The sequence below is a fragment of the Egretta garzetta genome, unplaced genomic scaffold (assembly GCF_000687185.1).
Source record: "Egretta garzetta isolate BGI_Z169 unplaced genomic scaffold, ASM68718v1 scaffold943, whole genome shotgun sequence".
NCBI classification, from domain to species: domain Eukaryota; kingdom Metazoa; phylum Chordata; class Aves; order Pelecaniformes; family Ardeidae; genus Egretta; species Egretta garzetta.
Window position 1 is genome coordinate 392,817 of NW_009259309.1, and position 17,552 is coordinate 410,368.

The following is a 17,552-nucleotide window of genomic DNA, read 5'->3' on the forward strand; positions in this document are numbered from 1 at the left end:
GAGCCCTGGCCCAGGCTGCCCAGGGGGGCTGTGGAGTCTCCTTCTCTGGAGATCTTCAACCCCCGCCTGGACGCTGTCCTGTGCCCCCTGCTCTGGGTGAGCCTGCTTGAGCAGGGGGGTGGGACTGGGTGAGCTCCCGAGGGCCCTGCCAACCCCTGCCATGCTGGGATTCTGGGATTCTGTGAAAAGAAACAATAGCAAGCTTTGTTTTGTAGTATGGTATTGGCTTCTCCTATCCCAGCATCCCAGCTATCCCCCGATGGATGTGAAAAGCCTCTCTTCAGTGATTGCTATTTGACACCTTGACGGTACTTGCAACCTCACCAGCAGTGTTGAGGTCCTGCTGGTTGAACTACCATGGCTAAGGAGAGTAGGTCCCCTGACAGCCAGCCAAGGTCTGTCTTGAGTAAGAACGTAGGCAGTGCCCTCAAGCAGTGGGCTTGGGAGGCTGTGCTTTTGCAGCTGAGGGTCGGAAGGGGTTGCATGGTGTACTCAGCGTGTGTGTGTGTTGTGTTGGGGATACTGAGAAGTCAATCCGGGTGAAAAAAGACAGTTACGACACAAGACAGGCTGGCTGTTGTACCTGAAGATACCTTTTTGCTAAAAAGGGAACTGTCCTACCCAGGTTTTCCCATTTGCCCACAGGGTTTCAATTCCACGTGATCTGATCTTGATCATGCCACTTTTCTTTGGCAGCTCAGAAAATATGGTTTAAATGTTCTTGCAAGTAAATAAAGACGGCTGATATTTTGAAATCTGAAAACTCAGTTAAACCCTTGAGCAAAGGTAGCTTAACTGCCTGACTGTATTGGAGCTTGTATGAAGGCATGTCCAGAGAGTTGGAACAGGGCAAGAAACCAATATGTTAATTAATCTCTGCAGTACCATCGGCCTTCTCTGCTTCCCTCTGTAGAGGTATATTCACAGTGGAAGAGCTAACATGTCCACTCTGGCATTTTTAAAAATTGAGTGATACTGCTGATTGAAAAAGATCTTTATTTAAAACTTCCTATCTTTCACTTTAAAAATATGTTTTCTTAATGTCATGTATTCTTAAATTAAAGGTTAATGCAAAAAAAAAAAAAAAAAGGTTTTTTCCTTCCTCAGAGAGATTTCTGACAGAAAGCTGAAAATCTTATTTAACAAGTGGTGATGCACATAAGTGGGAAAGGGATCTTTTCTTTAAAAAAAATGTTTTGTAGGAATAGAAACCCCAGAGCTAGAAATACGCATGAAGTGGTTTTGGTGTTTTGTTTTTTTTTTTTTTCTTACCTTGGAAATCGCTTTCTAGAGTTGAATAACAAGAATTAGTACTAAGGATCACACGATTCATTGGCCTCCATCGTAGGACACTGCTGATCTCTCTCTCGGCTTCCCTTGGTGTAGGTATGGTTTTACCAGACTGAATTTGGAATTTGAAAATGGAAAAGCTAGAAATTCTGATCCTGTAAAGTATTTAAAAACTACCCTTCCAGCTGTAATGTACACGATTCGTTTTTGAAAGCAATCACAATCGGTAAAATTGAATTAATGTCTTTGTAACCATGATGATCCTGGTAAGACTTCCCTTCCCATAGCCTGGTGATTTCCAGTCACCTTTATTTGGGCACACATACCAATTTGCCTGCAAAGTACGACATTCCTTGGAGGGTGTGTATTTACTACATAGCTGCAGAGCAGCAATGAACTTTTTTTTTTCTTTTTCAACCTGTCTAGCACTTCTCAGACCCTCACAGATCCCCAGGCTGCAAGTTGAAAACCACTGATCTAAACTTCTAAACCAATAAATGCTTCCTTATTAGCACGGGTAGTGCATAGAGTAATTCCGAGAAATTTAGTTTACTTTGTGCTTATTGATATTTGAATGGTACCTAATTCAAATTATTTTTTAAAATATTCTCTTACTGTAATATACTCTTGCTCTATTTTTTCTTGCACAGTGGCCTCCCAAACAATTGAACTTGGGCTCCCCGACTGTGAACTTCCACCAAAAGTAGCAATTATAGCTTTCAACTCTGTAGAATCAATCGCAGCAAAGCATTCAGTTATGCTGGGTTTTCATGTTGTGGTCAAGGATTAAATACAACCCATTTATCATTAGCTTGCTTATGAGGTGTGCTTTAAGCTGACCTTGTAGGGCTTCTCTATCTCCACGTTGCGTGATCCTCGAGCCTTCAGAGATCTTGTTTGATGTCGTACAGGTGGACATAACGTGATCAGTAAGGTGTTGACAAAGCTGATTTTAAACATGGGGAATTAAATCCCCTTTCTGGTCAGCACTGTCAGCCTTCAGTTCCCATCTCTTGTTTCATTTTCCCCGGGGCTCTTGAGCTATCTCTGCTTTCCATATTGCACGATTATTTTCTTCCTTGCCACTGCATTAGTTTTAATTTCATGGACTCGGAGTTTACTTGGAAAATGGGGTTGGGGGAGGGTATGTGCATTTTGGTTTTCTTCCATCTCTCTTATGACGTTTCCTTGTGTGTTTGTGTGTGTGGTGTAAGTTTGAGGTCAGAAATGAAGATGTATCGGTGTTTCTCACTTGATTCCAACTTCTCGCCCAAGTGTTTATAAGCTTTGGGCCAGATCTCAGTTCTTGTTTCCTACCTTTCCCCATGGTGATAAGAGGCAACTATATAATGCAAAGAGTTGTCTTAATTCTACTCTCACATATTGAATGGTGATATATAGTACACGTCAGTTCATTGTATGTCAGTCCTTTGCATATTTTTTTCTTTGTAGCCTTGTGACCCCTCATCTCGGTCAAGTTATTTTCAGACCCTCTAAAGCAGAGTTTTCAAGGTATCTCTCTGCCGATGCACTGTTGGTTTACCTTTTCATGCTGTGATTGAGAGTTATGGGATTGAATCCTGGAAACTCTGCACTTGGTTGCATCGGGAGAGAGCGGCATGCTGCATCCAGGCTGTTTGGCTGTGCCTTGAAGGGTCAACATGCTCAGCATTAGTTGGAGGTTTCTGCACTGGGACTCACCTGTAGCGAAGTCATAGAATCATGGAATGTTTTGGGTTGGAAGGGACCCCCAGAGGTCACCCAGCCCAACCCCCTGCAGGAGCAGGGACACCTTGAACCAGACCAGGTTGCTCACAGCCCTGTCCAACCTGGCCTGGAATGCTCCCAGGGATGGGGCCTCCACCCCCTCTCTGGGCAACCCCTGCCAGAGTTTCACCACCTGAGGCCTGAGTTAAACCCAAATCTCATTTATCCACAGAATATCCTGTTCATCCTTGTGATGGTGCCCAGCAGCACTGCTTCTGACTCCTGGACTTGCAGGACTGCATCGCAATGCTGTTTTGATTGCTATCTGCTGTTCTCTCTCTCTCTTTTTTTTTTTTTTTTTTTTTTTTCTTGAGCAGTGCCCTTTAAGAGTGTCAAACTGAAGAGTGCTTATTGGAGACAAACATGGTTGCTAGGAGCAAGGAAGATGAGCCAAGTGGATGTACAGCGTAGTTCCTTTTTAGTGCCCTGGTAAAGACTGGGTTATTTTGGCCTTTTGTGCAAATTATTTGAGCGGCATAAATACCAGTTTTTATCAGATAGTGTTCAAAGCTCATTGGTTTTCAGTATAGATTTGTGTCAGCACAGGCCTTATTTAAATTTGGCTTTTTGGGTAAAATTTATCTCTCAGAAAACATCACTTTCTGTGGAGCTCTAAATCCTCTTGAATCATTGGTTCTGTAGGGCAGAGCTGTGCTTTTACATTGGCTGAGAAATCTCCGGGCACAACCACCTTGTTATATAAATAATAAATAAATGAATAAATCAGTTATCATCGCCTCTCACCTCTTAAATTGAGGTCAGAAAGAAAAGCCATTTGTGGGAGAAGCAGCAAGGGAAGTTGAAATGCCTGATGTCCCCATGGGGGAGCGCAACCTAAAGATCACGCTTGGCATTTAATTTAAAAAATATATAGCCAGTCCAAAATGAGTATCTGTCAAGCAGACAATTAACCATCTGATATGAGGAGCCTGACATTCAAAATGCTTCCATGCTAGCACGTGGCTTTCAAACCATGAGGCACCTCTGAAAGTAATTTGTCAACACCCTCACGTCCTCCCAGAGGAGAGTTATTAATCTGCGTGTCACCAGCATCTAGATGACATCAAAGTCCATGACAGTTGTGTTACCGCTGTGGTCCACCGGTGGGACATGGTACGTGCCAAAGAACCTAAATAAGGGGAACAAACGTTCTTGTAGGAATCATAGAATTGTTTAGGTTGGAAAAGCCCTTTAAGATCACCAAGCCCAACCATTCCTCTAACCCTGCCATCCCACCACTAAACCCTGGCCCTAAGCAGTATTCCCACAGTATTTTAAAAGTTTCTGTCCTTTCTCCTCTCCTGTTTAATTTCAGGATCTCTTCCCACAAACCCTCCTTTTATGAGTCTGTCTTTCTTGCACAAACAGAAGCATGGAAACGCTTTGTATTTGTGGATGTGGGACTCCTTCAAATCCTCAGGGCAAGTTATTGCCTAGTGGAAGTAGTATTTTAATATTTTTGATATTATAAACACAAAGTAGCTGTAGAGTTTGTGGCCGCCAAGCTGAATATTAGTTTACTTATCGTATAAAGCACCCGTGCTTACCTACTCGAGGTACTTTCTGCCTTGCGAGGCGCTGCAATACGCTCCTTAGGGTGTGCAGGCAGGACTTGATGCTCAGTAACGCAGGACTGGAGGGGAGCCCCATCAGGAGAACAGCACCAAAATGTTCTGAATCCCAAAAAGCAGATATGGTCCCACCAGAATTGATGGGACCAGCAAATTAGATTTGGGAAGATGGGAAAGACCACTAGATGTGTTCTTGATACAGTTTTATCATGTACAGACGTACAGGCTCTGACTTGAAATTCATCAACTTGACCTCCCAGAGAACTTTAAAGAATGGGTGTGAATGCGGGTTGTGCCTTTTGTGAAATGTCCTGTAAACATTTGTTCCAGTACATTTGATTCTCAATTTACAATGAAGAAGGATTCATTCATCTGCAGAGAGATTGCTTAATGGCCTCTATACAGCCAGAACTTTTATTAATATAATAGTGTCAGATTTCATTTGAAGGGCATTCAGAGCTGCTAAGCAGCTGAAGAAGTGGCATTTTAAATAAAATTGTATCTCTGTCCTTATGGCAAATGTTAAATTTTGTAGTGACTTTTCTGTCATTTGCAACTCCCGTGAAATGGCCAGAGACAGGCTTTACAGGACAGTGCAGCTTCTTTCATTTGTTTGGCCTTTAATGTTTATAAAATATATGCATCAGTGCTTTTTATATGTGCTAGTGGGACGCTAGGTGTTTTCCCCTCCTGTGAAAAAGAATCCCTGGCAGAGAAAAGATAATTAGTCTTGTTACAGCTTGACACGTGTGGTGAATTGGGTGTAAGTATGTTGTGCTGTTTGCTCTACAAATTAAAATAATATCAAATATACATAATACACATGCATATAAAAATGTGTGCATGTGATTATACCTACATATAATATTCCAGGCTTGCCTTGGGGTGAGGCCAGGGCAAATCACGGCACTTGGCTGCTAGGAAAGCTCCTTCCCCCAGCTGTGAGGCTGGAAGGTTTTACGTGCCCAGAGGACATTTTTGATGATCCTTTCAGTGACTGCAACCAGTGTGGCCTTTTCCCAGTTACACCGTCATCGGTTTCTCATTTGGGGGCTTATAATGGGCCTCCCAACGAAATACAGGGCCGTGTCTTTGCAAATGGATTGCTGAGTTCCTGCAGAAAGCCCAGAAGATGAGCCGGGGGCGTTTGAAGAAATAATGCTCAGAAGTGTTCTTGCAGGTGGATGCTGGTCCTGGGGATCTTTGCATGACTGTGAAATCAGTTCCGTTCTCCGTGTCATCCCGGAGAACGCAGAGCTCCTGTGAATCTGTTGAATCAGCGTAACAACAGGAGGGTCTCGAGTAGCTTTTCTTCCTCTTCTTCCCCATTTCTGGCCCTACTCCTGCCCGTGTTTCAGTGCTGCTAATTCACAAGGTTACTGTCCTTCATCCAGGTCAGGGGCAGGGAGGAAAAAGCCACTAAACTTAATACATAAGGGACTAATATTACCTGTAGCATCTTCAGCCTTCCTTGGTCTCTTGTCTCAGATGGCATGGAATTAAATAGTTGCTATTAAAGATTAATAAGGGTTCACAGATGGTTATCAAGTGTTTATAATTGTATTAGAGAGAAAATCTTCAGTGTCGTTTCCAATATTTTTGTGGTACTGTGACGAAGTATTTAATTTCCATCAGTAGCAGAATATTCCATTAAACAAGTCTGGCAAACGCTCAGAGAATTGGCTCTTTTAAGTAGGGACTTGTACACGCAGAACTTTTCTTCTTTCCAGTAGGAAGAATAGGAAGAATAATAGGACGGTGTTTCAGGATCTCAGTGGGAAGGGTTTGGGAAGAATTTATTGTGGAGTTTTATAGGCATGATCAGATTAAACAAATAATGTGAGTAAATAGATTGGAAACTAGTAAAAAGGACGGGGCTCTATGCCATCCGTGTTTGTCTCTGTGCCATGAAGGTAGAGACCCAAAACATGGGCCTGATTCCCAAAGTTATTTTAAAATAGAACTTACTCTTCTCTGCGCTCAGTCTCACCACCACAACCAAGCACAGAGTTCGTGTGGTACAGGTAGCGTGTTCGTGTACATCTATTTTATAATCTTAATTATCCATCTCTGCCCTCTCCTGCTTTATAGGTTCTGTGTGGTGAATTTTCTAGAAGGTAATGCCTGCCGTACGTTGAACCTAAACGGCCTGGCGGGGTCTTGGTGTGGATGAAGGCCAGGAGTTTGGAAGGGCGCATAGTCAAATCTTGTTACCTACCTAATGGCAGGAGGAGCTGTGTCCTTGGGCAGCCCTGTGCTACTGGTAGCATTTGAGACATTCAGAAAATTTGCTTCTCAAAAGGAAACCAGATTTCAGATGAGAAATCTAGGAGGAATTGCCATAAACCTGAGGACTTGTGTAGTAAATTCATTTGTAATCCAAAGTGCTGATAAAGATGTAAATTCAATCTCATCGTTTTCAAGTCTTTAAACTGGGAAGGTGTGCATTTTGATAAGCTGCTTCTTTTAGCTGTGGTGTAGAAAGGTGAGTACTGCGTCCAGCTCTGGAGCCCTCAGCACCAGAAGGACATGGACCTGTTGGAGCGGGGCCAGAGGAGGGCTACTAAAATGATGCGAGGGCTACTAAAATGATCCGAGGGCTGGAGCCCCTCTGCTCTGAGGCCAGGCTGGGAGAGTTGAGGGTGTTCAGCCTGGAGAAGAGAAGGCTGCAGGCAGAGCTGAGTGCGGCCGCTCAGGGCTTCAAGGGGGCCCAGAGGGAAGGGGGGGACAAGCTTTTTAGTAGGGCCAGCTGGGACAGGCCAAGGGGGGATGGCTTTAAACTGCTGGAGGCCCCATCCCTGGGACCATTCCAGGCCAGGTTGGCCGGGGCTGTGAGCAACCTGATGTGGTTCAAGGTGTCCCTGCTCCTGCAGGGGGGTTGGGCTGAGTGACCTCTGGGGGTCCCTTCCCACCCAAAACGTTCTATGATTCTGTGATTGACTGTGTTATTACCCTTCCTTTCATTCCATCCTCTGATGGCATCAGACGAAATGCTGGCCAATGCTGTGTGGTGGCATTAGGCTCAAGCTGCTCTGGGATGATTTGTTTAAAATGGTTTTGTACAACTGCAGCATTGCCAAACCCAAACATGAGAAATCCCGAGGAAAGCCTTATTGTGCCTTTTTCAAAATCATGACGTTGATTTTAAAAAATACAGATTTTTTTTTTTTTTTTTTTTTTAGTTTATCTCTTGTTTTTGAGTTGCACAGTTGGGTTTTCTCTGCAACCAGCAGGTTTAAACTTTCAGTTAAGTGGCAAACTTGTCATGTGGTGGAGCTAGGGTTGTGAGAAACGGGCCAAATCTTGGCACTCTTGATATACAAAGGAGAAACGGAAGAGCCTGAGCAACAAATTTTCAGGTTTACAAAAATCGCATTCGTTTGAACACATGCGTTGCAAAGGTGTAAGTCTCCCATCTGAGCTGGCATTGCAGCTCTGCGATCTCAATCATGGTATTTTCATGCAAATTTTTTCATATATGTATAGCTTTCAGCATGTAGGCATATTTTTTCTTGCCTCCTTAGGGACAGCCTACTGTCAGTTGGTGATGTTGACGGTGGGAATTTCACATGGAACCATTTAGCAGCATTAGCCTGAGGCATTACGACTTTTGGTTTTGAGGCCCATGTTCTCTGGGGTGTTTTTTTTTTTTTTTATTAGAGCAGCAATGTGATCACAAAGGGAGGTATAAAATTATATGGGGTATAATTTTGTAACCCAGTCATGCTATTACTGTGAGTGTTAATTACTTCATTCTTAACCCCCGTGTAGCGTACATAGGAGAGTTAAACGCTTTGGCCCAGCCACTTGGCTCATGGCAAACAGCACGCAGGGGTTTCAGAACTGCAGATCTTGAGTTGAAGCAAAGGAGCTTTCTTAAATGCCTTTCACCCTGCTTGTTTTATTCAAACCATACATAAACCTGCACGGTTAACATCTCGTGAAACCAGTCCTGCTCTCTATGCAGTGTTGGTTATCAAAACGCTTACCCTAGGTAAATAAACGGCGATCTGTTAATAAAGCAAAAGCCTGCCCGAAGCTCATCTTTAATGAATCCAGAATGGACAATACCAGACCTTCAACAGGCCTTTGGTACTGCAGGTCTGAGCCATAATCCCCGCAAAGGCACAGATACATCGCTTGCAGGTGCAATATATGTTGGTGCGCTCTGGCTGTAACAGCAGAACTGTGTTAAGGATAGGCCGAGAAGCTTTTCTGAATACTTTTTAAATTTTTATTTTGAGCCTCTGATCTCTCTGCAGGCTTGAAATCTACTTCATCGGGTATTTGAAAGACTACTCCTTATCTGAAGAAAAGTTTACCTTGATAAAAATGAGACCGATTTGAGTACATCCCTGCAGGATTGGGGCGGGTGATCCTATCAGATAGGATCAGTAAGAACTGTGAGAGGCTGATGGCTCAGGCCTTGGGATGTGGCTAAGATAGGGAAACAGCTCTGTTTTAGGCCAAACATGCAGTGACAACTAAGGAATCAAATTTGTATAGTTATTCAAGACCAGGTTGGACGGGGCTGTGAGCAACCTGATGTGGTTCAAGGTGTCCCTGCTCCCTGCAGGGGGGTTGGGCTGGGTGACCTTTGGGGGTCCCTTCCCACCCAAAGCATTCAGTGATTCTGTGATTCTTACAAGGCTAATGTTGTTTGCCTGGGCAATATAAGCAGTTTTTTGAAATGGGCTGAAACTTACTCCTCTGTGTTTTTCTGTGTTTTGGGACTTGCAAATTGTGCAGTGATTATCCAAAATTATCCATTGATTGGTTAGGAGGCGCAGATTTCTCTCCGCCAGATTTATGCTCTTGTCCTGCTTGTATAATGAGGAAGTAAGAGAAACTTAGAAGTCTGCAAGATTTCTGGATTTATAAAAGCATTTATGTTGTCATATGAGCTACATAACTGGCTGTATGTGCGATTATCCAGAAACTGTCACTGACTATCAAACCTCTCTGTCCTTCTTTCCAGAATGATGAAGTCCTCTGTCCATACAGAAGAAGATGACTTTGTGCCAGAGCTTCAGAGAAGCATCCATCCCAGAGAGAGGCCAGACTGGGAGGAGACTCTCAGCGCAATGGTAAAAGACCTCTCTGCATTTTCTGTGTGTGTTATTTTTGGTTCTGAACGCTCTACTCTTATATTCTAGTTACGCATTGATTTATATTCCCCGGGTTTCAGGTTTTTAAATGGATTAAGTACTTTCAACAAGACCAAAATACTTTCCTTCCTCTGGCAGTTTGTCAAGGAGAGAGTGAAAGAGCATGCAGAAGGCTTCTGCCCTATTAATATGTGCCCCAAAGCAGGTCTGGTAAGCAATTAAAAGGTCCATAATGTCACAACGATTTTCAGTCTGCATTAACCTCTTTTTCAGCGAGACTTTTGAGCACGAAGGGAACTTCGTACTTGTAAAAACATGCTCTTTGAAGCATGCAGCATTGTGGAAGAATAAGATTTTAGCAAAATGCTGGCTAAGTCTACAGAAATAAAACCTCAGCCTGAAAGCTAACTTGCCGTCAGAGGGAACAGAATTGCAGAAAAGCCACCACAAAAGTGTTGTTCTCATGCTTCCAGAAGACACGACAAGTGGGCAGCGGGCCACAGGCCACTGTATTACCTTGATATATTTGTTTTCTTTCTAAATGGATGAGTAAAGTACTGCAGTTCCACTTCCCCAACTCTCTCTAGCATTTGCTGAGTCTGGAAGGTCAGATGTTGTTTTATTAGCAGCTGAATAGGGCAATCTGATTCGGTGGTTTTGTGAAGTTATCTTACCTGACAGAAGCTTGCCCTGCCTTGTTTCAGTATAGGGAGTTGTATCTTGCTTGTTATTTTCAGATTTGCTAAATTAGCGTATTAAGCCGAAGAGGAAATTGCCTTCTGTGACAGAGCTGGGGTAGGGGGAAGGTCTGAATATTCCAGGACAGGAGTGGCGCTCTTGAGGAGCGGGCAGTCCCCCAGTATGGCTGCGATGACTGACTGTGATGTGGCACCAGGGACAATTTTTCCCTCTCAATGGATCACGTGGCGGTGGCATGGAAAAGCTGTCTGTTCTCTGCTCCTGGGCTGCCAGCACCGCAGCAGCAGCGCGAGGGGGGGGCTGGATTTAGCTGTCCCGTGTGGGGCTGAGGGGTATTCATCCCAGTGGATTATTTGAAGTTTAAAGCACCTGGCTGGGTCACGTGAAATAGATTTTTGGATTAGCTGTTCTTCATACAACGTTCAGAACATATGTGGGTAACAAACTCCCTACGAGCCAGGTATTTATTTTAAACATTTTCATTTTAAAAATTGTATTTTTAAGCAAAGGTAGGATCTATGTTCTACTCTTTTAAAAGCACCACCATCAAACCCCATATAATACAGTGATAATATTTTGTTCCAAACTTTATTTTCAAGCCAAAGAAACCAACCCAAAACATAGACTTCACCAGCGTTTTTGTCTGCTGGTATTTTCTGTGCTTGTCTCTTTGCTTGACTCCTTGCTTCTCCACTGCTAATTCTGACTTTTTGCAGTTGTCACTTCCTAAGTAGGTTTTTTTTTTTTCTCATGTGCGGACGTTTTTTCCTTCTCTCCACCTTGGCCAGCAGCTCACGCTGGGGCCGCCCGTGTCTGTTCTCATCAGCATTACTCAGCCTCAGCGCCTGCTGCTGCTTTACACCCTAGAGCCAGGAGCCTTGTGTAAATCAGGGGCCTTGTGTAAATCACGGTTCGACACCGTGCTGCCTGTAACCTCAAGATGTGTCTCAGGAATGTGAGTGTAATTCAGTGTCTCCACCTGCAACACAAGGTAGCTGGCACACCTCATTTGGTATTGGTTTTTTCCATTGTTGATTTACAGCGAAGGCAAGGATCACCCGTTCCGGCTTGATATTTTCCCTGTTCTCATCAAGGCTGTTGGGCTCACGGACGTGTTCAGTGTTCAGCTCTACGCTGCAGCCTAGATGTTATGCATAATGTTCCTCTCTGTGTGCTAACGATTAATTCACTTTTTAGAACACATCCTCTTGCACAGCTCTGTGTCAGCAATATAAAAACTGGAGAGTCCAGGTGGCTATAAAAAAAGAGATTTAGAGGACGATAAACAAGACAACTCCCGTCTAAGATTCGCTGCACAATGATTTGGCATGGCGAAGCACAGGGCTACATGTAAAGCTACTGAACCTGTGTTTATAAAGGCTTGGGTTTGTGCTTACAGCGTTAGTTTGACCTCATGGTCCTTTGAATACATTGTAGATGGGCAGAAAAAACTCACTCGCTCGTGTTTACTGTGTTGAGTGAATCAGGTTTCCACTTTCAACCTCTGCCTTATGTCTAAGTCAGAAGGTAATATTTACAAGATGTAAATATTTACAGGACAGCGTTTGACACTGTCGCTTTCAATTCTCTGTTTAATGAGTGCATCTACTATTCTTTTTCCTGAGATTTTTTTTCCGTGCTCTTTTCCTTTGTTTTGCATTTTTAGCAGCCTCTGGTTTAGCCTTTTCCCAGAGCATGCTGCTTACATGGTATGTGAGTTTCTCATAGTGGCACAATACATTTAATTTTTGGTTAGTTGTTTTAAGTTGCAGGCTTCAGGTTTTGTTGTTGCTTGCTATTTCAGCCTCTGGGGAGCGGAGGCTGCAGGGGCTCGGAGGAGTTGGACGTGGCTGTGGTGTTTTCTACTCTCCGTTGCCTGCCGTGGCAGGCAGCTGGAGACCCAACTGGGTGCGAGGCTTTGTCACTTTAAATGAATCTCACGTTCTGCCAGGTGAGCAAATGCTGAGACCAGCAACACTACGGAGAGCTTGGGAAATTCGGGCACAGTCGACTGACCGGTGGTGATGATTCATTTGTCTCTTGAACTTCGCCTTTCTACATGGTTTTGTACTTTGGGAAAAGGCGATTTACGCATTTGCAGTTAGATGAATATATACAAGTCGTCCCTAGTCTCCCTGCCCCCTTTTATCCGCAATATATTTCAAAGTGCTTATTATTAATTTATATAAGTGCTTTGTTTCCAGAGCTTTTTCTCAACAAGAAATAAACTAAAGGTCTTTCTAAATGCATGGAGGTTGAACATCCTCTTAGACTGTAAATATACGGTAGGGCAGAAACTCTATTTTTAATATTTCTGTCATTGCCAGTTTATTCTGGGCACCTGAGTAGCTTTAGTCCTCTGATACTGCTTTTATCATCTTTTTTGCGTTTACTATTTGTACTTTCACCTACTTTTAAAAACTGCTCATTTATTGTTTGTAGTTTAGCAGAAAGGCAAGTGGTTTTGTACGGGAGACCTGGCTTGTTTGGGTACTTCTGGTGGTTCTTGAAGCTTCACAGTAGTTAGGAAATCGTGGGCTACAGATTTTGAGAACCAGGCTGAATGAGATGCAGCAGTAGATGGACAGACTTTACAGGAGCTGGATAATAAAAAAGCTTCCTGAGTAGTCCTCAAGGACTGCTGTATTTTCTAGCCCCCCCATATTCTGTATTTTTAGAATTTGGTCATATTAGATACACCGTTTTTCTCACTGTCTCAGTCTCCTGATCCCACCGGGCTGCTGGGTAACCTTCACACATGCCGGCTTTTTCTTTCTCTGTTCCAGTTTGGAAAATGCTATTGACTTTCTTTGTAGAACACGTCTGAGTTCTAGGATGAAAAGCTGTATTTGAGCCAACTGATACTGCAGTATATGGATTTTCTAACATTTCTCTGAGGTAGTAATGTTATTTTAAAGGAAGGGAGTATCTTTTTCCTTTAAGGTGCTCTATTACTACGTTAAGTGAAGTGAAGTTGCGAAAGAGAGCCTTTATATGATATTTCTCATACAAGCCTACAAAACAGCTGTCCTCAGCCTGTCATTAACTTCAGCATAAATTGATATTTGTACTTAATACTACGTTTGCCTTACGTTACTGACCATCTGACTTGCTCTCAGCACCTCTTCATGAGTTCAGTAAGTTGCAGTGTTTCAAAAGCCGTCTGCTAACAGCCTCTCCCCCAGCAGGCACTGGAGTTAAGGTAAATAGAATAGGATTTCTTTTGTGTGTGTATAGATGTGCGTTTCTGAAAAGGTTGGGTTTTTTCTCCAGCGTTTGCTGCTTCTTTCAGCTCTGGAAGCTTTCAAAATACGAGTCCCTAAAGCTGTGGCAGGTTTATTTACTGTGAGATTTTTTTTCTAGGCAAAAGAATACAGGTGAGCATCCTGACAGCGAGCGTCTGCAGGGGTTCATTTATGAGCAGGTTATGGCTGGAGGTGACCAAGAGTTCTTCACCTTGAGGAAATCAGCCCTTCCCACCCCACCGCACCTCTGGACAGTAGCTTCTAGACTCTAGAAGCGTGATTGTCCATAACAAGGTTGCTGAGATGATAGCTGTAGTATCCCCAAGTGTTACTGGTTTATAACCAGGAACCTCTAAATTACCGATGGGAAACAGTTATGAATTCTTGAATTTGCCAAATGCCTAAGTGAACAAAGCAGCAGGTAGTTGGCAGTTGGTACACAACATCTTTTTCAGCTTACGCTGGTGGAATTTTCTTAGGAAAAATACAAGCCTACAAACGTTGTAGAAAGGCACATGGGTTAGATCCTGTCCTATGAAGGCCCTGGAATAGTCTTAGTTCTTATGTCAGGTCAGATGGATTCAGAGAGCCGTAGTATTTTCAGCATTTGATACTAGATAAGGTAACGTACCATGGCTTGTGAAGGTAATAAAGGCTTTTTAATGAGACCTCAATATATCACTCCGTTAGATCTGGGGCATAAGTGAGGAGAAAGCTATTTTTAAATGCAACTTATAAAAGTGTGTAGAGATTAGTGAATTGTAAAGGCTTAAAGATAGATTTCACTCTCCTTAGTGTAGGGTTTGTTTCTCCTTTGCCCAGTGCTGCCCCAGATCTTGATAGTGTGGCTTCTGCAAGAACAGATGCAATAACTAGGAGTAGGTAGGGGTTCGTTTTAAATTATGTTTGTTTGGTTTTTAGTTCAAAAAACATCAGCGTGTTTCTGAGTATGACAGTCCTGACCCAAGCTAACATGAATACTTCCAGGAACTGTAGCAAAATCTGTAAGAACAAGGGAGCGTGTTGACTTGCTTGGCCCTGTCAACTACGGTGACTTTCAAAAAGGTGGTTTGCTGAAGTGGTCTCATGTCAGCATCTGAGATATATAGATATAATACCCTTTAACAAGTAAAAACGGACATTTTGGACTTGTTATTCCTGTGGCTTATGCCTAGGAGCCAACACCAGAATTTTACAGCCATGTGTTCTGGTTGTGAGCTCCGAAGTACGGCTGCCGACAGTTTTCGTAGCCTGATCCCGTTTTCAGGTGGGTTATATGCCGTAGATGTCTTAGGGAGAAGGGGCACTTTTGAACTCTGAATGCCTACCTGCAGGTTCTTTTAAAAAGTCCGAAGTTCTAAGCTCTCAATTGCAAGGGAAATTTTTAGTAGATAGGAAGCTGAAATTCTGGTGTTTTGTGTTGGTTTTTTGGACAGTTTGGAAAATGCAGTGGAAACGGCCTTTGGGTATTTCTTTACCCAGATGCTCCAGCAGTTAGCTTCTGGCTCTAGGTCTTAAGAGTCACTGTGGTTCCTAAATGCTATGGAAAATGTTACCTTAAAGTTTGGAGTTTTGTGCTGATGAAGGCTCTCAGGCTTTGACTTGCCCGAGTTAGTAAGTCTTCTGTCAATCTTGCAGAGACTGTAGCACGTCCTCTCTCTCCAGCACTCGGCCACATTTTCATGTGAATCGCTGTAGCTTCGGCTGCGTAGCAGATAGGTGACAGGGCGCCGTTCGTAACAAAGATAACGATGGGATAGAAATGGGATTTTGGGTAGTGTGGGCAATACAGGCGATGATCCGAGAGAAATGTTCCGTACAGCACACCCAGCAGTTGTCAGGCTGTAATAATATTTTGGTCAAAACAGTTCTGGTCTGGCATGGCACCAGTAAACTATATTTCATTTTCAATTCACATAACTTGTTCTCCTTGTTACTGCAGCATGAATCAAGTATTTTTTTTTTCCCCTCGTTAAGCTTTTGGCAAGGTATTATAACGTTGTGTATTGTTCTTTTGCTCCCTCTCCCTCTTGGTTAGAGAGTCATTTTGATTTCACAGGCTAACTCCCAGCATGATGCTTGTCTCTGAGAATCTTTGAAAATTGGGACAATCACTTAAGTGGCACATTGGCTTCCATTTGGGTTTGCCAATTAAATGAGTTCAATTAGACCAGAATGGATACCGTATTTTTGGCAAGAAGTATTAATTTATAGCAATCATTTAATTTTCGTTGGCGATGTTATAGAAGAAATTGTTTCTAGTTACATTTAGTTTCTTTACAGTGTATGCAGTCCTGCAGTACAGCGTTGATCGAGGAGAAAAAAAAGTTCATTTTCTAAATTTCTGGTTTAAAATCTATGGATATGCAACATTTAGCAAAGAAGGAATGATTTAGAATTTGCTAAGGCTGCATCAGTAAAGTTTGTTGTTCACTGGGATCGCTATTTTTAATGCACCCCGTGTCTGCATTCTGCATATCCATCTATTTCAAAGTGAACCCGATGCACATCAGTAAATACAGTGCCTTGCTAAGTGAAATGTTTGGGTCATGTATTTACACGCCACTGCTAGTATTTCTTCTTCTATGGTCATAGGGGATAACGGCAATTAAAAAGATAAAGATGGCACTGGAGTGTAATGGCTGATTTTTTGAATGCTCCCAGTAGCCCTCTGCCAAATTACATAAGTGTAGGTAGGCATAAACATGCATTAATGTGCGTTAGGCACTTAAGCCTGGCTTTACTAAGGCGCTTGGGAGCCTGAGTGCCTCTCTTTATCGCACTGGGAGTAAACCACTGGGCTGAGCGGTGACTGTGGTGTCGGCAGCAGCCGTGCAGCAATTGCTTGGTCTGGGAATGACCAGCCCGAATTTCTCAGGGTTTGGGTTACAGAATTTTAGGTTCAATTTTTTTCATATCCCAGTATCGTTTGTAACCATCACCCATTTTAGATTTGCTTGGGCTCAGCCCAGCTGCCTGGGTGACAGCATGGTGATGCTGTTGTAATTAGCCCAGGTTACTCACTGTTTTAAGTTCAGAGAGGCAGTCTGAGATGAGCCCCGCAGACTGGATTACGTTGTCATGACCCCTCCGCCTCTTTTTCCTCCCACCCTATGCCAAAGATGATCTCTTTTACGCATGTTTTGTTGTCATAATATAAGAAATGCCACATTTGTTTGAAACGTACTTATTTGAGAGATAAAACTAATAATTTATTTATCTGTCAATCACTTTTAGTCTCAGCTACTTAAAAATAAGATGGAACATCCAGGAAAGGAAAGGAGTCTCTTATTTGTATGGGGTTGGGTTTGGGGGTTTTTTTTGTTTGTTTTTTTTTTAATCAGTATTCATTGCTTCTTAGTTACCGTAATGCAAAAAAACCCCCAGTTTTTGAAGGGTTGTCAATAGATTGCTCATCTATCCCCCTCCATTCCCCACCCCCAAGTTAACCCCAAGAGACAAACAAAACATGTCAGCAGATACATCGTCTTGCTGAAGGTTGTAGGCATTAATTTTTTTGCCATGATTCAGCCTTCTTAATTATGAAGTGATGAATTATTCCCTGAAAACGTTGGTAGTCTTTAGCCTGATTTTTTTTTTTTAATTAAATCATTCCATACTATTCTGCCTTTCTACAGTTACATTGGTCACTGCTGCGTCGGTGTAGGTCTGCGTGGTGTTTGGTGGTATTTGATCGGATGCCGTGGGGCACAGGCGATCCTGACTGCAAAACCCAATGCTTTCATAGAATCACAGGATCGTTTGGGTTGGAAAAGCCCTTTAAGATCCCCAAGCCCAACCGTTCCCCTACCCCTGCCATCCCCCCCCCAAACCCTGGCCCTCAGCACCGCCTCTGCCCGGCTGTTAAATCC

At 43.1% G+C, this 17,552-nt stretch overlaps 2 protein-coding genes across 2 annotated transcripts in view; one reads left to right on the forward strand and one right to left on the reverse strand.

Moving 5' to 3' along the window:
* Positions 1-2,250, reverse strand: part of BARX2 (BARX homeobox 2) — a 176,534-nt gene extending 174,284 nt beyond the window's left edge. The window contains exons 1-2 of the mRNA XM_035891837.1: positions 2,131-2,250; positions 1,273-1,402 (exon numbers count right to left, since the gene is read on the reverse strand). Of these exons, the coding sequence (XP_035747730.1) occupies positions 1,273-1,402; positions 2,131-2,250 (250 nt within the window). The remainder of the gene's footprint in view (positions 1-1,272; positions 1,403-2,130) is intronic.
* Positions 1-17,552, forward strand: part of LOC104123960 (rho GTPase-activating protein 32) — a gene marked incomplete at its 3' end in the record, with an annotated part of 71,895 nt that overhangs the window by 6,824 nt on the left and 47,519 nt on the right. Inside the window, exon 2 of the mRNA XM_035891838.1 lies at positions 9,607-9,715. Within this exon, the coding sequence (XP_035747731.1) occupies positions 9,608-9,715 (108 nt within the window). The remainder of the gene's footprint in view (positions 1-9,606; positions 9,716-17,552) is intronic.